At 40.3% G+C, this 22,925-nt stretch overlaps 1 protein-coding gene across 1 annotated transcript; it reads right to left on the minus strand.

Moving 5' to 3' along the window:
* Positions 1 to 8,627: 8,627 nt before the first annotated feature.
* On the minus strand, positions 8,628 to 22,156 carry rps6ka4 (ribosomal protein S6 kinase, polypeptide 4). The gene is made up of 18 exons (XM_080041372.1): positions 21,169 to 22,156; positions 20,209 to 20,280; positions 19,811 to 19,878; positions 19,264 to 19,414; positions 18,930 to 19,045; positions 17,909 to 18,016; positions 17,700 to 17,780; positions 17,158 to 17,261; positions 16,602 to 16,752; positions 16,324 to 16,485; positions 15,722 to 15,847; positions 14,922 to 15,055; positions 14,676 to 14,769; positions 13,289 to 13,459; positions 11,929 to 12,120; positions 11,659 to 11,818; positions 10,886 to 11,049; positions 8,628 to 10,791 (listed from the first exon to the last, which is right to left on the minus strand). The coding sequence occupies exons 1-18, from the start codon at positions 21,254 to 21,256 to the stop codon at positions 10,567 to 10,569; spliced, it is 2,367 nt and encodes a 788-aa protein (XP_079897498.1). The 5' UTR covers positions 21,257 to 22,156; the 3' UTR covers positions 8,628 to 10,566.
* Positions 22,157 to 22,925: the final 769 nt, after the last annotated feature.

Below are 22,925 nucleotides of genomic sequence, written 5' to 3' on the forward strand. Positions count from 1 at the left end.
AATCAATTAAGCAAAGAATGAATGCTGCTGGTAAAATATGTGTCTTTATCTTTCAGGTATTTTTTAGGTCGACCTGCATGATAATGTGAAAGCAGCTCTGTGCGCACCACACCAGACGGTTGTATTAGATCTATTCAGAGATGTTTGCTACTGCAGTTGCTTCTGTAAATGCCACTGAGTCAGACGAGGAGAAAGGCAAGGGGAAGGAAGTCGACATACAAGACAAAGGATTATTCCCACTTGTTCTCCAAAGCAAGGTTGTTGGCCAATGATGCACTCAGATAATCATGTTGCCTCAGTTGCCTGAAGCGTATACTCATGCTAATGCTTCCACAGATTTTTACTCATTTGCTGAAAACATATTAAGTAACACACCTCCGTTAATCTACAAACTATCACTGCCTACTGATTATTTATTCATTTCTTACTTCAATTAAATTAAGCAGTGAGCAGTGGAAACATGTTGGCCCTTGGGTTTATGAAACCTCTTCAACACCACGACAAACTCGAACAAAATTGCTGAAAAGTTCCACTCCTGAGTCCCTGGCATTTTGAAGACCAAATTTCAAAGTACACAACGCTTGTATTGTGACACCTTTAGTGTCCCTCCTTGCTTTCTAGTTCAGGTATTCATTTACCATTCTTAAAGGCACAATGTGTAATATCGAAATATTTAGTGGCATCAAGTGGTGAGATTCCAGATTGCTGGTAAGGTAACCCCTCCCTTTGGAATAAATTCAGAAGCTACAGTGGCATTCATGGACAACAAGCTAGTTACTAAAGGTGGCATCATCTACCACTGCCTCAAGTCTTCCCACGATATCAAGTGATGAGGAGAATATGTAGTTATTTATTCTATGGTACCTCTTCTTGCCCCGCTCCTATGTAGATACAACAGGCTCATTCTAAGGTAATAATAGACACAACAACTTTTATTTTCAAACGAATATACACTAATTAAAACATTCTTATGAATCTAACATGTTATTTCTATCAAATCTGTTCTGATCAAGTCAATACATTTGCACACTGTACCTTTAAGTAAGACATTGAAAATGCTCAAGCAGGGCAAACACTTTGTTGCTGAATGTGTATTCCAGTGATATGAATGAATGAATGAATGAATGAATGATTTATTTCAAATATGCAACAACAATACAATAATAAAAATGCATCAACAGGAGTCAGCCCTAGTGACTCCTGCACTGATAAGGCCGCCAAGCACTCTATAAAAATGCCACAACATATTTGAAAAGGGGTGGGAAGAAGTAAAAACTTGTTCAATCCCACCCCACTTCTTTAAACAATATTAACAGGTCAGAAATCAAAATCAAAACTCAAACTCAAAACTACATGTTTCCTTCAGACTCATTTCTCATGTTCATGATATCAATTCTATGTATCAACACTTGCATATCTGTACACCATACCGATAGACATAGATACACACAAGCGTACAAACAAACACTTGCATATCTGTACACCAAACCAGTACACATAGATGCACACAAACGTACCAATACATTTCCTGTATACCCATACACTTATACATAATCCTACACATACCCATGTTTCCTACTCACTGACACTGAAAATGTCAGCCACTCCGACTGCCAGCACCACAGCAACTGTGGAGTCAGCCATCGCAGAAGGCCGAGGCACCACAGCACGCGACACCACCCTTAAGACCAATTAGCTTACTGCTGATCACACCGTTAACTAGTCATGTTAACAAGTAATGAGACGTCAAAGCCCTCCTTCATTACTGTAACTCTGGAAAACCATCTCTTTGTATCTTCTTTTAAACTGTTTCATGCTTGGACATTGCTTGATCTCCATATTCAAACTGTTCCACAGCTTCACCCTACAAATTGAAATGCAGAAGCCTTTCCTGGTTGCCCGAATGCTGAACCTGTCAAAATGTAGTTTCCCCCTCAAACTAAGCTGTCTTTCATTAAATCATTTTTGAATATTATTTGGGAGTTTGTTGTTTTTTGCTTTGTACATTACCTGAGCAGTTTGAAACTTGTCAGTGAATTTCATTATTTTTGACTGTAGAAATAATGAATGAGTATTGTCCAAAGTTTTCTAAAAAAGCATCTTACCTGGAGTTGAAGAGTTTTTCTAGAATCTTGGAGAATTGCGGAAGTAAAGAGACAGGTCTGTAATTTGTGAAGTTGTGTTTGCTCCCAGCTTTGTATAATGGTATAACCTTAGCAGTCTTCATTCCATCCAGAAATGTCCCGGTTTGAAATGATAAATTGAATATATGAGTCAGCGGTTTTACAATTGCCGGTATTATCACTTTTACTAGAGCCATATCTATGTCTTTCAGCATCGTATACTGCCTTCAATAACATAGAACTGGGATTTCTATCTACCAGTTTCTCCATCTTTTCACCAGTTGTCCCTGGATCCGGAATGTTTTCTGCCAAATCTGGCCCAACATTGACAAAGAATTTATTAAAACTGTTAGCTACTTCTTCCATGTTATAGTTCACTTTGTCCTTATCAATAAAGTATTGCGGATAATTGTCAGAAGCAGAGTTCTTTCTTATAATACTGTTTAAAAGATTCCATATTCCTTTGATATTGTTTTTATTATCCTCCAGAATTTTTTTATAATACTCTTTTTTTATTTGCCCTTATAATATGCGTTAGCTTATTTTTATATTTTTTATATTTGTTTTCTGCTTCTACAGTTTTCAATCTTATAAATTCTCTATAGAATGGGTTTTTCTTTTTGCAGGCATTTTGTAATCCCTTTGTGATCCAGGGACAACTGGTGTAATTCTTTTTGCAATTCCACTCCTTTACAGGACAATTTTTATCATACAATGTCTTAACAATGCTCATGAATGTGTCGTAAGCACTGTTTGAATCACCCTTTTCATAGACCACCTCCCATTGCAGCTCCCCCAAGTCGTTATTTAACAATTTGATGGATTCCTCTGTCCTTGTGCGTTTGTACTGTTTTGGCCTATCTGTTCTGGTTATCTTATAATTACCATTGTACACCACACAAACTGGTAGGTGGTCAGTGATGTCCTTGATTAATAAACCACTCTCTGATTTGTTTTCAATGTCATTTGTGAAAATGTTGTCAATTAGGGTGGCAGAATAGGAGGTGATTCCTATCTCTCGGGCCTGGTGATTTTGGGAAACAGGCTCACACTGTACATTGTATCAATAAAAGTATCAATGGCTATAATAATATATAAACATCCATCAAGTTGTTTGGGGACTTCCGCAAGAAAGAGTGAAACCAAAATATTTAAAATTGGGGCAGAAGGGACTGTGAAATCCTGGCGTCTAGTCACTAGTATAGGTCAAGCTTCAAAGGGATGGTTCCTACAATTCCCATTAAGCAACTCAATAGTATCTTGCCTCAGGCTCTCCCTGCCTGTTAAATGCACAAACTCAAAGTCCTCAATTTCTTGCTAAGGTTTTCTGTCAAATGTTGAAAAGGCTCAAGCCCAACCTCAAATAACCCTGATGACATCACTGTGACATCATCTGGGATATTTTCTAGATCCTTATGCACAGGCATATTAATAAAATAAATAAACAGGTTGAGTATTACTCCCAATTATGAGTAAACTGACCTTCATTTGTAAAAATAAATAAATATGTCTTCCAATTTAGCTCTCACATATACTTTATATATTCTAATCGATTATTATTTTCAGTCTAATACTAATAGTTTCCAATATATGGCACAAGTCAATATAGCGTTATGGTGCCGCTTGCTTCCCCATGGAGCCCGGATACTTGTACATAGTGTTACTATTAAACTGTTTAATGGAGAAATATAAGGCCATATGTGTATGGATTCCAACAGAATGATGGTACCGCTTGAAAAAACGCTTCCCCCTTGTGCATGTGTACCCTGCACACCGGAGGAGGTGCACCATTGAGTTTTTTTGGGTCCCTTCCAATGCGTGCGGGCTGTAATTGATGAATTTGAGCGAGTGCTCCATCCAGATCCATCTTTGTCATGCTCAATATATTACAATTATTCTGTGCAAATCATCCGTGCGGGGATTGATTTGATTAATGACTCAACGACACATTATATTCATGTTATCCATGCCTTCTCCATTGCTCACCGTTGCTGTCAGTGCCAAGCCCCCTACTGACCCCCGGTGGTGGTGTGGTGGAATTTATGGTGCAGCGCTCAGGACCATGGACAGCGTCAGAGTTCATGAAACTTATCAGTGGACTGATGGGGCATTGTAGGTGCTTGATGCTTGGAAAAACGCTTTTGTTCAATATACATATACTATCGCAAATCACAAAATGTAATTGTCTGTTAAGAATTTCATTAGGCATGCTCATCAGTTAAAATGCTTAGTGTACAGTTATTGACATAAGGCTTACACCGGAGAAGAGAATCTACTCCCCTATATTCTCTACGCATTACATTTCATTGCTTCATTAAAGCTGCAAGGTGCCCCTCCAGCAGGAAATGTTTCTCATCACTGTTGTCCCCAATTGTAACTTGATCCCAGCGTGAAGGACTTTAATATTTTAGTACACTGCAAATGGTTACTGGAAAGCTAACAGCTTTTTTATGGCACTTTTAAAGGTGTCTGCTGAACTGTTACTACGCTTAGGGTTACTTTTTTGATTCCAGGCCCTAATTAACTTTTAATTCCTTTCTAAATCTGATTATAGTTGCAGTTTGTCTTGCCAAAAGAGTTGTTTTTGACCCCCCGATGGTTTGTTGGCTTTCACTAGTTCTGTGTGAAAGTGGGATTTTTTTGAGTAAACATTTGCGGCTTCCTGCAGAGAGAAACGTCTCGCCCTTCAGAGAGTGCAGCTGTTTATAAGCGATGCGGTGCCCATAAACAGCGGCCTTTGCTGCAGCACACAGTCGGTGGAATATGTGAAGCGAAGACTTTGATTAGCCCAGAGGCTCAGGAGGGAATTATCTGCTGCCAACAATCAATGAGCAGGCTGCGAAGCATGCCAATCACTTTATTGGTTTCTCCTTGCTTTTGTGTTATCACATGCATCATCACCACCAAATAAAGGAGCACCTTTTGTGTCTCTGTGGCAATGTCAGTCTCTTTGGCCCAGACTGAAATATCTCAACAGCTGTTCAATGGATCAGTGCCCAGAAGATAAACTTTAGTGATGTTGGTGATCCCCTGACATTTCTGCTTTTGATTGAAATGTCACAACAACAATTTGCAGTGGTGTAGTGGTATCCGGAGATATGGGTATACTCTTAAATTATGCCCCCAAAAATCTAGTAATGCTCAGAATACTTGTTTTATAAATAGTGACATGCATACATTAGTTATAGCCAATCAGATGCAGAGTAGGGTGAATAATGCCCCGAGACTTATATACAGTCTATGCTGCTACTTTAATGAAAGAAAATGTCTTGCGGCACTCTATGCATCTAAATGATATGCACCAGGGGGTAGTTAGAAGTGGGTTTATGTTTTACTGAATACTCTGTGAGGCATTCAATTGACAAACAGTGAAAGTACAGTAGTGGTAGGGTATGCTTTGATGAATGTAAAGCTCCTAAGAAGCTATAATATGGTACAAGGTCACTGTGAACTCACAATATGTAAGCCGCAGTAACCTGACATCCAAATTCTATTCAGTTCACCCTTGAATTGGAAGAAAAATCCCTCAAAGCATTCATTGCACCATTGAGCTCACCCAAAAACACATTTACTTCGGCCTTCTCATATCTCCGTGTTCACAAATACGTTGTGGTCTCTACATCAGAATGTTATTTGTTTTTTCAATTACTATTTCAAAAGTCGTCCCTCCTCCATTTAAGAATTGGATTTTAACAAGACAAAAGAACTACACCCAAACACAAAGTCAGCAGAGCAGCGTCTCTCAGCTCAGCAGTTTCTTGGTCCACTGCTTTCCCTTAAGGGCCACACAATCTCTTTACTGGTCTTTTACAGGCTCCTGGCTTGGTGCTGATTTAGTGTCTTGTCCTGTAGCAATGAAGGCCTTGGATCATTAGGGTGTCCTCTCCTGTCCTGCCCCTGTGTCAGCTGTGCCCCGCTCCGCCAGTCCTCTGCTGTTAATTGCTTGTCTTGTCCAGAGCGATCTCTCACATTCTCATACAGGTCTAATAGGGAAATGAGGCACGTAATATATCCATCTAAAATCTAGTGCCGCCGACCCTCATGCATCACATCACGTACAGGCAGGTGACAAATGAAAGTAAAAACCAGAGTAATTGAGTAGTGAAACGCAGCACAGTTAGGCAAATTAACATCCAGTAATGGTTTGCGGTGTGTATCAAAATGCAGAGCAGGCCCAGTTGATTCTGAAATTGTATCAAGATGGCAAGAGGAGAGGATTTAAGTAACTTTGAGAGAGGGTTGCAGTGCATAAACCTCTCGTTTACAAAGATGAATGCACATTTGAGAGTTACAGTAATGCAAAAATCCCAAAGGCACTGAGATGTGGAGAAAAGTGATATGAAGTCATCCTTAACAATGTTCTCGAAATTCCAGAAATGCAAATGAACGGCTCAGGCGTTAGTGTGTGGGGGGATGGGGCATTTCGCTATGGCCTTCACAGTATCCAGATCTGAACCACCTATGTGAGATTTTGGACCGATGTGTTCGATAGCATTCTCCACCACCATCGTCAAAACATTAAATGAGGGAGTATCTTTAGGAGAATGGCGTATACTCTCCAGTAGAAAAGCAGTTCTTAAAAAAAATAAAGTTCTTTGAATTTGAATTTGAATTTGATTTGAGTTCTGGCTCTAATTTCTGTTGGTTTGTCGTCTGTATATGAGCAATAGAAGTAATTCGATATTGGGCATTTTAATAGTACCTTTCTTTTTACTGAGCAGTGACATACTTAGACACAAAAACACTGAGGTGACACAATGAGAGAGGAAACACCTGTTTTGAAAAAAAGAAGGGTGCAGGACAGCACACAGCAGCCCCCTTATGGTACAAGAAACTCATTACACACCACAATGAGATACTGTATTGTAGACCCCTGCGAGCCATTTGGTCTAATTTCTGACGCCTTTGTGTTCTTATAATCATTTCACATCCATTTTTAAACCTCATGTTTACTGTTATAAGTCTGTGTCACCTTGGTACTGTTGTGTTCGTATCGGTAAACTAATCAGTTCATTCTTGAGTTCGAGTGGACATTGGTGCAATGTATGAAGTAAATCCCTCAAATTGTTCATGAATTATTGTGCTAAAAATGGCCCAGACAAACAGACAGACGTACCGACGAACGAACAACCGTACAACCTTATGCTTGTGGCTTTCTGTTATCGCTCATGCAGAGGCATAACAACAAGCTAAAACCCTGAATTGAAGGGTCATTCTGGCCTTGTTCAGAAATATAAATAGAACACATTGGAACCTAATTATGCGAGGACAGCAGGAAAATCTCTCTTCAGTTATACACCATTTACAGTGGGGAAAAACCACAACAGTAAATAAGCAGAACACTGCTGAATATGACAGCCACAAGGCCCATTAATGCAGTCATCCCCCACTGTTCAGCGGCTCAGCAGTACTGCAAGCTGTGTAGGAAGAGCCGCACAGAGGAATTGTTTCACTTAAACTAAACTATTACGCAGTGCTGAAAGAGGGTTGAGATCAGTCAGCTTATGCTCCTGTTCCTGTCTCCTACTGTATAACACGCTGTGACTACAAAATAAATACATTTGAAAGCTTTCAACAGAGGCTGAGGTATTTCAATGACATCAAGATCAAGTTGAAGAACAGATATAAGTAAAGAATAAAGCTCAACAGTAGTAGGAACAGTGGAAGCCTGTCATCCTCAGTGCTGCGTCTGCCACCTGCTCACCAGTTTTAAATAGGCACTGCATGAGTTATTTTATAACAGGATATTCGGAACTGAGCACAGCAGCATTGTCTAGCTCTAGCAGCTTAAGTAATCAGCGAGTGAAGGATATAAAGCACCCCAGTACAATACAGCTAGATATCAAAAACCAGACTTTTGTGAATGATTTCTTTAAAAGTATTTTTCCATGTACCAAATTTGGTTCATTTGTGGAATACGTTCAATTCAAAAAGTGATTAAACTTCCTGTAAAATGTATTGTACTTTTTTTTAGTAACACATAAGCAAAGTCTCATTGTCAGTATAAATAGATCTAAGAATAATGTCTCTAAGAATAGGTGCTGACAATGCTCAAAGCAATGAGCACTCAGATCCCAATAACAACACACAAAAAGACCAAACACACGCTTGTCTATTTAAAAGTAATGTTTATTTCGCACCGACCCAAAAAAATCTTGGCGAAAAGATAAATTCCCAGTTACGACATCAGTGACAGTGCATCTCAGTAAAATGGTAATGTTCAAAAAAAGAAAAAGGGAAAAGAAAAAAGATCATTTACTACAACAAAATAATATCAACACCAATAAAAGCACAGTTTAAGTATATAAAAAAAATCAAACAAAAACAACCAGTTACCTTTCAAATGACAAAGGCGGCAAAAGATTACAAGAAATACAGTTACTTGCAATAATGCTTCATCTGGTACAGAAATATCAATACAACCAACCTCCCAGCACCACTCATGTTCTCTCACACAGCCCCCCCTCTTTGCCCCCTCCCCCCACCCTCCCACACACACACACACACAGCTGGTACACAACAAGAGCCAATATAATCATCAATCCCATTACCACTGCATTCAAATCAATAACATGTAATAAATATCAGTGAAAGCACCTTTAAAGCTGAAATGTGTTTAATTGATCAACTGACTGTGCAACATGTTAAAAAGAAAAAAGTCCAATAAAACATGATTACAACAGACTTATATACCATTTAAACAGTTGGCAAATTTTAAACCATTATGTTTCTGTTTTGTTTTTTTTGCTTTCAATCAGGGATGAGTATATATACTGTACACACACACCAGATGTCACAAGGACCACAGTAAAATCATTATTAAGTGTCTTATTCTGTAACATCATTTGAATTTCAAAGCCATACAATGTTTCAAAACCACATCTGTAAAAAAAAGACATATTTGAACCTTCCAGCCCAGGCGACAACAAGCTGAGCGTCAGTGAGGGGCAACAAAATGACTCTGTATCAAATTAGATTGTATTTGTGTAAGCCGCGTATGGCGCTGGTCTGACAGGGCAACAGAAAAACTGTAACACCCTTTAAAGATTACAAGACCCGAGGCCATTCGCACGCAAAAAAAAAATCACCAAAATGGATTTTGCTGCAATCTGCGTGCGAACACTCGAGCCGCACTTGGCAGCATAAAAACATTGTGGGTGACATTTCCTTAGCGAGCCCGAGATAAAGAATATATAGAAAAAGTACTTGCATTTCATGAATCACAACATATCAGCATGCTAGAGAATTTCAGACCGGCACAGTAACGCAAGCAATTTACAGCAAGTATGACAAGAAAATGATCACTCTATTTCATGACTTCTGTTTCTGTGACTTCATCTGTTTGTTATGGTGCTACTGTTGGACACTCGGTTAGTACTGAGACCACTTCAAGTCAAACTCTTCTTTGTTAAAATCTTTCATCGAAAACCATTGATCAACACTTGCGCCTCCCATTATATCCAATGGGATCTGTAGATTTGGTAGTGTATTGGAGGTGCTAAATGCTCTGCAAAGTCAGTGCCCTAATAATATAAGGCCTGACACTGTTTAAACTGTAACCCAATAGAGAAGATTTCATCAACAGCGTTATATACATCTTCTGCAATATCCAAGGTTATACATCACATGCATTTCCCTCTGCCCTCAGTCCTTCCCGCTATTTACGCTTCTTTTTACCATTTGATCAATAGTGCAAACAGCTCGATTCTTGTTCAACCTTAACAAATGAGAGAAGCAAAAAATACGATAAAATAATAATAATAATAATCTTTACAAAGCAGAGTGCCAACATATGGCAGTGCGCTTTTGGCCCGACTTTCACCGTTTCATTTGCCAATCATTACACATAAAGTTAAAGATCATAGGGGTAAGCCTGCTAATTCCTGGAAGGACTATTCATCTGCTATGTGCACATTTGTGTGTATTCTAAACAGCGCAATTGGTTAATTCACTGCTCTGCTGTATATATGGCTTGTGCTCGTGTATGGCTCCTGTTTCCCTTTATCCCTTTATAGCCAGGCACTGTTTCTTACCCACAGTGAAAATAGGTAAATGTCTAATTTTTTTAACTTTTAGTCTGAGATATCACCGTATTATGGCGAGTGAATACTGAATAAGTATTAATTTGTCTCAAGGCCACAGAATTCTGGACATCTTAGAGATGCCAAGCTACACCTCCACCCTCTTCCCTAACCTCCAATAAAGGAAAATGCATATTTGCCTTGGGGAATAATACGCCATGATGAATGAAGTTGCTTTTGCTGTTTTACGAGTGGAATTCAATGTTGTATTGAAAACTTAACACTAACCCTAAACCAGTCTTTTGGCTTGTGGGTATGGTCTTTTGCAACTGGGTGATGCCTTTTCACCACTGAAGACATCGTGTTGCCAGTATCAGCACCTACCACTTCACTTTCCTTCTGTTCTCTGCCCTGTCGTCTGGCTAGCTCTTCTTTGGGGGGACAGTTTGCTTTGGCTCTGCTTTAGCTGCTTTAGCTGCTTTAGCAGAGGCCGTAGCAGAGGACGTGGAAGAAGAGGAAGAGGAAGAGGAAGAACTCCAGCGGGTCTCTACACCTGTGCTTGTCATCTTCAGCTTCCGTCGTTTTGCCAACGGCGCGTTGTCAACACTTTTCAGAAAGAAGCCCTCTCTCTTACCGCGGTTGAAAGCCTGGTCAAAAGGCAAAGTGAGAAAAGTAAGATAAAACTCAGTATGTGAATGCATTTCATTAGCTTAAGTGAAACCTGGTACACAGTACTGTTACCTTGTAGGTAGCATTGACGTAGGTGCGGACTGTAGGCCCACTAGACTCCAGCACGTCTGGAGTGCACAAAGGAGTGGTGGACATGGACGCTCCGCCCTGCAGCCAGCTGTTCTCCTTCAGATCAGACAGTTTGAGACGCGTCTCTGGATCCACTGTCAACAGGCCTGGAATCACAGAGGACAGGGGTAAAACAAAAAACAAAACAAGCTAAAGAGCAAAGAGAGGGGGGGGTGGAAAAAACATTTCTCTGTCTGCCTATGTCTTTAAATCAGTGGGACTTCCCTTAACCATCTGCCATCACATACTAATGTTATGTAACACAATCCTGTTAATGTTATGTAACACAATCCTGTTAATGTTATGTAACACAATCCTGTTATCCTAAGTCCCATATTATGTTCATTTTCAGAAAAGCCCAGTCTGCTCTTATTGGCCCTGAATTGAACTGCCAGTTAGATATAGGGGTCTCTGGGTATGTGCTTATCACAGGTGGAGGTAATGCTAAGTTAGTTCTGTAATGATAGGGCATGGCTTCTCCCCTTATGACATAATAAGGAGAGAGAAATCTGACTAGGGGTTTGAACACATGTTTTCAGAAAGGTAGAGGTAGAGAAAAAAGAGAGGGTTTTTTTTTCCTCACACTTAATGAGTCTAGTCACACACAGGGGACCCATATTAATGTTGAAAATACCTGAACAAGTGCATTTTGAATAACAGAGGACCTTTAACTTAAGCAAAGGGAAAAAGTGTCTAAAACCTTGTACATCACACACCTTTAACAAGCTCTTTGGCATCGTCCGATACGCCCTTCCAGGCCTCCCCCTCCAATGAGAAATCGCCCTCCTTTATCTTTTGCATGATGTCTGAGGCATATGCTGAGGTCACCCCACGCTGCTCACTCAGAAATGGCACCTGGCCTGACAGCATGGTGTACTGATGAACATGAACACACACACACACACACACAAAGACACACACACAGTCATTAGCACTCGAGTTAGCCCTTACTGATGAGCAGAATCAAAGGTATCATGTGAAATTACCAGGATGACCCCGAGACTCCAGAGGTCACAGGCTTTGTCGTATCCGGCGCTCTCAAAGAGTTCAGGTGCGGCGTACTGCAGCGTGTAGCACGGGGTTTGCAGGGGGGCGCTGCCTGCAGGGCACAGCCGGGCAAATCCAAAATCTATCACCTTCAGCACCGAGTCCTCCCCCTCATCTGCAAACAGCACGTTCTGTGGGGCAGAAGAACATCAAAATCCATTCAGAATCCTTCTTTGTTTTGCTTTACTAATTACACTCAAGGTTCCATTTCACCAGCACATGTGATGGAAAGGTTGGAGTAGAGGGCGAACAGATGGGAGATTCATTCACAGTAGGCGGGCGGAAAAATGAGTTGATATTTTGGTGGAAATTAGATTAGATGCTGGCGGACGAGAGCTATTTTCCACATCACTCAGCTGACCATGACTCTTCATTTGGTGATCTGTCAACAACAAGTGCAAATTCAACATCCAAAATGAGCAGAAATTGTGGATTAAAGTAGATAAACAGTTTCATCAAATCGAAACACTCTCCAACCCGTAAACGCATTTAGATTGGCATCAAAAATAAAAGTTTTATGTGATTACGACTCACGCCTCAGTGAAACACTAACAGTTAATGGGCGATTCTTACCGCTGTGTGTCACTCACAGCTGCTTTATACTACATGAAAGCCTTTCCCTTTCCGTTAATTAAATCCCACAGCCGTCGGGGGATACGTGTGATAAATCTGCTGCGTTCCACTTTGGAAAGTGCTGTGCTGTTGTCCACCGTGTTTACCGCCATTAAATCATGTGCAAATGACACTGCAAAATAAACACACCAACAGCCCAGCACATCAAACAGGTCGGCTAGAACTCTGCATTCAGACAGTTTGTCCTAGACATCCTCAGGGTGGCTCACGGTGGAAAAAATACAGAGAAAATTAAAACTCCAGCACTGTTGTCCTTCCAACTAATTCTCTTTCTCAGCACATAACACTCGGGCCAATAATTCCACACAACATGGCAGCATCTAACTCAAAGCTTCTGACTTGTCTGGAAAAATGTAATTACTGAAATGGGTTTTTGATTCCAATTTGATAGAATTCAGCAGAATTATGGTTGTAATCACGTTGGACTGATGTTGATCTTGTAAACAAAATCATAAATACATTTATAAATATTGTTTGACACTTTATACATATTATTTTTTAGTTTTTGTATGCTGTGTCACGCTTGCTTTTTTTTTTTTTTTTACTATTTGTTTCCGAAATAAAGAAGAAATGAATGGATGAATACACATGTGTGAAAACAGTTCTCGTTGCTATTGTGTCATTAGCGTTGAGTCATCACTTAGCGTGGCCAGACTAATGTCTCACCTCTGGTTTGAGGTCTCTGTGCACCACTCCAGCCTCGTGCATGAAGGTGACAGCTGACACCAGGCTCCTTAACAGCTGACTGGCCTCAGCCTCTCCAAACAGCTTCTTCCTCCTGATCCTCTCCAGCAGCTCCCCGCCTTGCAGAAGCTCCATCACTAAGTATGTGTGGTACTGACAGAGAGAGAGGGGTGCAAAGAAAAACGTTCATGCAATGGATGCGTTGTTGCACATTGCTTTATATCAAGCCTTACAAGATTTACAGCGTTGAAAGTACATAAAGTATACCAACAAAAAAAAATCCGGTGTATAAGATGCACTTTTAATACCTATAAAGTGAGTTGCGTCCTATAAACCGGTGCAACCAATATCCCATTATAAAATGCAGAGGTATTTTATTGTGTTACAGTATTTTAACCAATGATGGCACTATGATTGAGCTGAGGCTTTGTTACGGACGGTGTTGGGCAGTAACACATTACCAGTAATAATATAATTTTTTCCAGTAACGAGCAGTGTAACTAATTACTACCAGAATTTCAGTATAATATATAAAATATAATATTACTGTTATCTCAAAATAAAATAACTCGTTACTACGTTACTTTTATTGGCTCTTTGGGATTGTGTCTGTAATCTAATTGTAGCAATAACAGTCACGACGTGCTGAAAAAAAAGCGTGCATCGGCCAGAACGGACACAGTCACACAGCGCAGCAGCTAGCACGTCAAAGAGGAAGACGCTGACATTTACAGGCCGGAAATATGCCTATTACTTTAGGCGTTTAAGCTGTGAGAGAAACCTGCTGTGGCGGTGCAAACACATCAGAGGGACACACACTCACATCGGTAGCGGTGCAAAGAGTGAACAGATCCATTCATTTGATGGACTTTCTAACAAGGTTACAACCACTCACTGTCCAATGTCACACGGACCGATATTTCATCTATTGACCTTTGATTATTAACGATTGAAAAATAAATCACTGTACTTGAAACTCTCCATTTGTCCAGCTTGAATTCATGATCTTTAGTTAGGACTTTAACTTGTTGCAGAATGATGTGCCAAACAGTTTAACCTAACCGTATGTATATTTCTGTTATTATTGTCAGGTTAGTGTTGAAGGACTATTTTGATAAGCTTGTTATAATGCAATACGTTTGTGTATTGTTTTGCGTAGGCATTCACAGGCCTGCGCACATGACTGCAGTCAAGCCAGCCCACTCACATATGCAAGCTCGGTATTTTGAGGAGTGGGCTAAGGACCAATTTTGTGTGATGTGACAGAGACTCAGGCGTCTTATATACAAAGCGGTGCGTCTTATACTTCGGATTTTACGGTAACTACTATTTGTTGTGTTAATGTGTGTGTAAAGTTCCTCCACTGTACCTGGTCAGTAAAGACTTCATGCAGCTTGACGATGTTTGGGTGAGCCTCACATTGCTTCAAAGCAGCAATCTCCCTCTTGGTGTACGCCTCCATTCTTAACACAAAAGAGCCATTCCACGTCAAAAAGGGACATTCTGTGACTTACACCGTCAGACAGGACAGCGATACTGTGATGCAGAATGAGGCAGACAAACACAGAGCTAGTACTACTGACACGGTGCAGCATCATCACATCTCTCCACTCACCTGAGGCTGATGATCTTGACTGCGTACTCGTGGTCACTCTGCTTGTGTATGCATTTCCTGCACACGGAGAAACTCCCCTCACCCAGGGGCGGCCCCTGGAGACACAGCTCGTAGTGTTGAAAAAACTGGGATTCCTAAGCAAAAGAATAGGATAGTGTATGAGTCACAATGGGTTCTTAAGTGAGATGTACTTAGTTTGGTTTATGTACGTGGCCTCCATCCGTGTTGAAAGCCGTTGTGACTTTGTTTTGGATTGACTAATGTGTGATACAAATTATAAAGTCAATATTTATGTGCCCGAGACGGGTTTGCTTTACAGGAACACGCTTGGATTTATATAGGGATATAACTTGCATTAACGCTTGGATGAACACTAAACTGGTCAGCAAATCAAAATCTATTCTTTATCATCTATCATTGTTCTCATAATGTCGCCTTTCCTTCTGTATAACAAACTGTGATATACATTCAATACAATTAAAGCACTAGGTGAAAATGGCGATATATCAGGCAAAATCAGGCAAGCCAACTTTGGTTAATAACTGAGCTGAATGAACTAGTTCCTCTTCCTCTCGTCCTTCCTGTCAGTCCTAATTAACAAACACAGCTGAGCCTTTTTCAGATGCCACTTTGCATCTGTCTAGATTACAGAAGGGCTTCCAATCAAGACAGGCTGGCTCTGCAAAACTGCCTCTCTGCCAATTAGGGAAAGAACCGCCAACAATGCTCAGATCACTTTGAAACTTTACCAAAAAAAAAAAGGCCTCATGAGCCAAGTTCCACTGGTTCAGGGTCTGTACCTTTAACATTGCGCTGCGTTGGACTGAAGCCGAACCCGGTCGATCAGCACCAACCTGGGATTCTACAAAGTCTCCCATGACCGCGTTCTTATTGAACAGGATGGAGGGAGCGATGAATGAGTAACCCTATAAGAACAGAGGAGTAATGTTAGGTGTATGACAAGGTTTATTCATAGAAAAAGCATTCATAAATCTTAAAGGCGGAGTCAGCCATTCTGGAGAATGCTTGTTGTCACAATCACTTTTTGTCAAAATCAGTGAATGTAAAGGGCATGTGAACAAAGGGTATGTAAACGAAGGGGGGGCCCACTATAGCTAGCAACATGCCCATTTACAGAGCCTTGGCTGTGTATTAAAACCAGATTTACTTTCAGCGCACACACAGTATGGACAGGTAGCAAATCGTGAGGAGATATTCACTGATTTTGACAAAAGGGGATTTTGACAACAAGTCTTCTCCAGAATCGCTGACTCCATCTTTAAACAACAATCTAATTCCTTATTAGACTAGCACTTACTATGACAGAATGCTAATATTTTCAGATATATGCATTGTATTTTGTATATACAGCTTTAAAAAAATACTCAAGGATGAGACTAACTTGGAAGAGTCGGTCGGTGCTTGGGGGCGTGATGGCTGGAGAGTAGACAGGATCCATGCCGGTGAACTCCTCGGCAAAGTTGCCCGTGTCAAGTTCACTCTTCAGCTCGGGCTTGAACGGACTTGGCAGCTTCTTCTGTGCTAGGTCGGCCCAGTTCAGACCCTGTGAGGGACACACGGAGCAGACGGCAGGAGTTAGGGATGAACTGAGAGGAGGTGACAGGGGGAGGAAAAGAGATATCTTGAGTGAGTGACAGACAGCAGAGAGCTAAGTAGGACCTTGAAGAAGGAGTGTGCTTTAAGGTCTTCGGCCCCACGCGGCCCCGAGCCCAGTCTCCTGTGGGGATCTTTCACCAGCAGCTTCCTCAGCATGTCCTGAGCAACCGGTCCAATCATAGAGGGGAAGGGAGGGTCGCAGCGCAAAATACGTCTGATGGAAGACGGGGAGAATTAAGATTTAGGTAAGATACTGCAAGGAAATTCTGGAGCAAATTTGAGACGTTCACAGGGTCAAGGACAATCACATGTATAATTATGCCAATGCCACAATTTGTGTTAAACGGAGTGCTGAAAAAAATACGATTTTAATACACAGCCTAGATTTTATAAACGGACATGCTTCTAGCTACGGTGAGCCCCCTTTGTTTACCTACTCTTTGTTTACATACCTAATTACAGAGCCCAGGCTGTGTATTAACACCAGGTTCTTTTTTTTAGCGTACATGTGATTTTGACAACAAGCATTCTCCAGAATCACTGACTCCACCTTTAACACAATGGCTGAGATCATTCTTATGACGTAAGAATAGGGGGGCTTGGTGTCAGCGGTACTCACTTTGACACCTCACTCTGGGAGTTCCTCTCTCCCTCCAGGGTAAAAGGCGATGCTCCCGTCAGCAGCTCAAACATTAGGATCCCGAGGCTCCACCAATCTACAGACTGAAGGAAAGGACAGGTTAAAAACCTTCACATAAAGGAAACACAACCAAATATGAGCATAGAAGCCGACTGTGTAGTTATTCAGTGGAACCTGTTACGATACTGATTGCCTTCCATGGGAATGTCAACCGTATCTTTGATCTAATCAAAGATTCATCAGCACATAGTGTTCAAAGTAGATGTTATTTATAGACCATATTGGACGTGCCCTGAATAGACACCAGTTACCCAAAGTCATGAGACTGACAGCATTTAGACTTTAAGTATGTACAGCTAAATGTTTGAGTCACAGTGGTTATTCTAAAACAGCTGAATGTAAAATATGGATACACATTTAATTTACAGGTTGTCATGTGCTATCACTTAAAATCTTTAACATCATGCCAATATGATATGAACACTGAACACCAGTACCTTCTGCCTAACAGTCATATTTACCTTGCCATGCCCGGCTTTCCCCCTGATAATTTCTGGCGCCATGTACTCAATGGTGCCACAGAAAGAGTAGGTCCTTTCCTTCTGTAATTCGGAGAAAGGCAAGATAAAGCATACTACTCGCAAAAACAAATCTTAAACAAACAAAATAATATTGATAACAATACGATGAAATCGTTTTATGTTTAGATTTGGGCTTTGTGTTTACGTACCTCTTCTTCCAGAAACTCTTTGCTGAGCCCGAAATCTGTCAATACTATATGGCCTTCACTGTCGAGAAGAATGTTTTCCAATTTGATGTCTCGGTAAACGATTCCAAGCTGCGCCAAAACACAGTAAAAATTGACAAGTTAATGCATGGTTAGTGCAGGAACTTTGTGAGAGGAGATGACATGCAGCATACACACAGAGGAACAAATTGCACAGGCAGAGAAGACAACAATTACCTCTTATCTTCCGTCATCAAAGCAATTCCAAATCCCATCCAGTAGTCCTAAAGGTCTAAAACTGCCAAAGTAAACAACTGCCCAGACAGCAACTCACACTGAGGCCCAATCTTTAATGGCAAACCAACCTCAGGAAAATGAGAATTTGATGCTATCAAAAGGAACAACCCATAAAAGTCAACACTGTTTTTCAGGCAATTGTGGATCACTTGGTGATTTTCCTACAAGCTGCAAGAATCTATTGCCATTAAAAACATATTTTCCTGTGTATTTATTTAAATGCAGCACCGCGGGTCTCATTTCCCTGCTGAAGGTCATAACTTAGAAAGCTACCGACTACTGCTAATTAACAAGAACATCCACCAGGAGTGTAAACAACCTTGCAAAGGTGCACATTTTACCTTCCATTCTAAGAGTGGTTTTTAAAGGATGTGGATTGTGCATATTCTTTAAAAAGGATAGTAGTTACTAGGTAACCACTAGGGAAATTACCATAGGTAGTTTAGGCAATGTTTGTCAACATGTCAGCCACAACAAAATATAAAGTGATGTGTTGGTGCAGTGTCTCTGTACGGCTATGTTTATGCTGCAAGCCTTGTGCTTAAGATTTACTACTCAAATCTGATTTTTTTTTGTGTTTGGCCGTTCACAGCAGTACGCAAGATGTACATTATTTTGCTGTGTATGTAAAAAAAATAAAAATTTTAATTTAAACTACTTTCTCGTTCCTTATCCTCCTAGTGCCAAGCAAAATCAATAAATGTAGCTTGAAGTTATCGACACCCACCTTGTGCAGGTGCTCCAGAGCCAGGATTATTTCCCCGATATAGATCCGCACCGCCTCCTCAGGAAAGTGATCCCGCTGGTACAGATGGGTAAACATCTCACCCCCGCTCACATAGTCTGTAATCACACACACACACACACACACACACACACACACACACACACACACACACGCGCGCGCGCACGCACACATAGAGAGAGAGAGAGAGAGCTCGATTTCACGTATTTACACAATGATACAACTACATTATTGATTATTGTGCTTAAAATGGCAACAAACAGACAGTATGTATGTATACAGTAACAAATCACATACAGTGTGTCTCATCACTCACCCAGGATGAGGTGTAGTTTGCTCTGCGTCTGGAAGGCATAGTGGAGCGTGACCAGGAAGGGAGACTGGCGGATGTGCTCCAGCACTTGTCTCTCAGTGCGAGTGTGTTCAGTCGTCTTTGCCTTTTGAACAATAGCTGCTTTCTTTAACACCTAGGGTAGCAATCAAATGAGAATGAGAATTCATCTTCAGCAGCAGACAAATTACAATATTGTATTATCTTATAGGAATGAAGAAGTCAATCCATACAACAGCTAAACGATGTAGCCTACCAAATTCTATCTGCCTGTCAGATGAATTCTGCCCAAAAATTGTTCAATTTCTTTAAAAAAAAAATTAAAAAATTCAGTACATTTTCACTTTGTAGTTTGTAGCCTATCAGTTTGAATGACATCTACTCATTTGCTGTATAATAAATACATTTTATGTAAAAGCAAAATCGGTGGATCAATTACATAGAACATGTTATTGGTTTCCTGTCTTGAATATAAAACATAGCCCGGTGATTTTAAGTTTTTACATTTTTGTTCAACATTTCAGACGCTCACCTTCATAGCATATAGCTGGCCCTCGTCGTGACCAGTGTTCTTCCTGACCAAAAATACTTTTCCATAAGCTAGACAAAAAAAGGAAAACATTATTCATTCAAAATATTCAAATAATGAAACTCAACTGGAACATATGGAGAAACATTCCTGCACACCAAATGTAATTAGTTGTTGTTGTGGATAGGAACAGCCTTTCGGGTCTCTGAAAAATATTCACTATGCATGAGATCTAATAACAAAGACATCAACAACAGCTTATGGTCTGGGGTACCTTCTGAATAGTCACACAATAAGGAGGTTGTTTTGATTATTTGCAATGACCAATTCAGGATACAAAGTTTGAGAAAAAGACTATCTGTATGTCATATATTGCATGCCTAATGTAGTCAGACACTTACCTCCAGTGCCCAAGACTTTGAGCAGCTCAAAGTTCTCCATGCCGACCTTCTCAGTGTGACCTGTGAGGTTAGCTGGTGACGAAAAGCAGATACCACAAATAAAACATACAGTACATCTGCTCCATTTAATGCACCCTGCAAAACAGACACTTGTTAAGGACAGGTGGACACATTTCAGCACTACACACATCTTCGAAATATTCTGAAACAGCTGTCTAATTTCTAGGATATGACAGATTTTAATTGAGAGTGGTAATTTAGCCCAACACATGATCTGTGTTCTACTTTCAGCATTCTAAACAAAAGTCTGCAATAATAAAGTATTACAAATAACACTTATTTAAGCATTTTTGAATAAATATTTATTGAATTTCAGTTCATCTTTGGAATATAGTAATACATTTCTGCCATTACAGCAGCTGATGAAAGAAAATGCAATGATCCCACCGATTGGTTGGCTTGGCTACATGTGCAACTGTCCTGAAAGTTTCAACTCACTGAGGGAGTACACGGCAGCAGTGCTGTACTGTATCCAAATATGTGTGCATTCTCATTGCACATTTAGACTAAACGTTATATTAGTCAGTTATATACATATAGTTATATTATAATGTATATAAGATAGTGTACACTAACCAATTACATTGCAACAATAGACAATGTCTAAGTTATTCCAATGTATGACTATGAATAAACACAGCACAACATTAACTGACAAGCTAAATCAATAGTTATGTCTCCTATCCACTATTGAGTTGACAGACATGCTCTGCTCGAAAAACTGTAAGAAACACCTTGCAATATAATGCAATCCCTTTAAAGCATTACCACAAACTCAGGTTGCAAACATTATTGCATGTGGTCATGTTTAACAGTTGCAATGAATAGCGGTGTGCAGGCCAGGTGTTTCAATGGGTATGCATTATGCAATGTACATTACAAAGACTATAGTTGACTTACCATTGGTGATCTGATGCTTGACAGTGCAGGCCTTTTCATTTGTTTTTGCATCAGAGTCATCGCTGCTATCAGACGTGTCCCCAGGCATAACTTAAAGAAATGTAGACTGTATCCTATACGGACTGATTAAACTTGAACTGAGAACCCAAATGCTTCAGTATCTTCAACGTGTTTCACTTCACACTAAGCAATTACAAACAAAAATCTATTGTATCTGCATGATGAAGAATACAAGGATTATCGAAATGACCGGACAGCTGTGTTTTCAAAACAATACTGCTGCCCAGACGTTAATCCCCATGCGATTGACATCCTGTTGTTTTGCATTGTTTATCTCATGCGATTGGTCGAAATCAATTAGACAGCACAGACAGACAGCGATTCAGATTACAGCTGTTTACTAGTCGCTGTTTGATTAATTTCAAAATGTACAGCGAGAAAGATAGGCAACACTGATTTTGAGGAACTGTGTGTATGTTAGACAGACCCAGTGAAGTTTAAACCGCTAGCGTTAGCATTAGCCGCTTAACAGTTGTCATTATTCGTGACTTAGCATACGTTACTTCGTAATAACGTCAACGCTAGTTTGACATGAAACGAGATCACAATAACGCGTTCATTAGTCAGCGTGTTATCACCTACAATGTCAGATACTTAGCAAAGCTGCTCAAATAAAAATACATATTACCCAGCTATATGGAATGGAAGTAGTTCATTGGCAAACTAGCACCTAGCTAGCGAGTTACGGTTGATGCCCGTCAAAGTTTACGTTAGCTAACGCTAATGTTTAGTTAACTGGCCTGTCTACGTTTCAACTATCAAGCCATGTCGGAGGAGGCCAGTTTAGGTAGATCCTTGTCTTCTTTCTCTCCACTGGAGCCTCGTTTATAATACACTCATCATAAAAACTATTTACACCTCACTTTTATATATTGTCAGTGGTTAGCTAAATGCTAACACCAGGATGCTTTTCGACACAACCTGGGCGACGGTCAGTCACGTGAGAACTCCCTGTGGGCGGAGCTACGTTGCTCAAGACATCAGGTTCGTGTATGAGTAAACCATGGAGTAAACCCGACTGCAGTATATAGTACATCGTATTTTTTTCAAATACGTAAGCCTGTAATAAATCGTAGAATTCACAATGTTAAATTAAATAACTGGACAGTTCAAATGGCAATGCCAATACATCCACAGCCTAGGGTGAAAGTTGTATTGGCCATAGAGTCCAGCTGACAGGCACACTGTGACTGTATTTACACTTATCAGTGTTTAAGACCTTTGTGACACTAGGGATACATTTAACTTTGAAATGCCCACACCCAGGAGAGGGCTAGTGCCTTATTATACTACCAACATCTAGTAGGCCTACCAGAATGTTAAAGTTATTTTACTCTTTATTTTTTAGTGTTTAAAAGGTCAACTGTCATTATGATTCACACATTAATATATGGCCCTCCATTGTACGTTTTTATGCATACTCTGTGGTCCTAAAAGTCCAAACTTGAGAATGTAGGTCTAGTACTGCATTGATCAATGTCAACATTGTCAGTCCTATTGGACAAAAGAAGTCACCACCACTGACCGCAAAAATACATTCAGATACTGTGTATATCACCGTTCATTACACTTCTTGGGACGGTTTCCTTTTACATAATTTAAGAGTTATCACGTTTGTTGCACGTAGTTTATGCTTACAATGGGACTTTGATGGCAGAAATGCCCATACCCTTTGTTCTGCTGTGTTGTGTGCCACA

This window comes from Ammodytes marinus (assembly GCF_949987685.1).
Source record: "Ammodytes marinus genome assembly, chromosome: 14".
Lineage (NCBI taxonomy): Eukaryota > Metazoa > Chordata > Actinopteri > Uranoscopiformes > Ammodytidae > Ammodytes > Ammodytes marinus.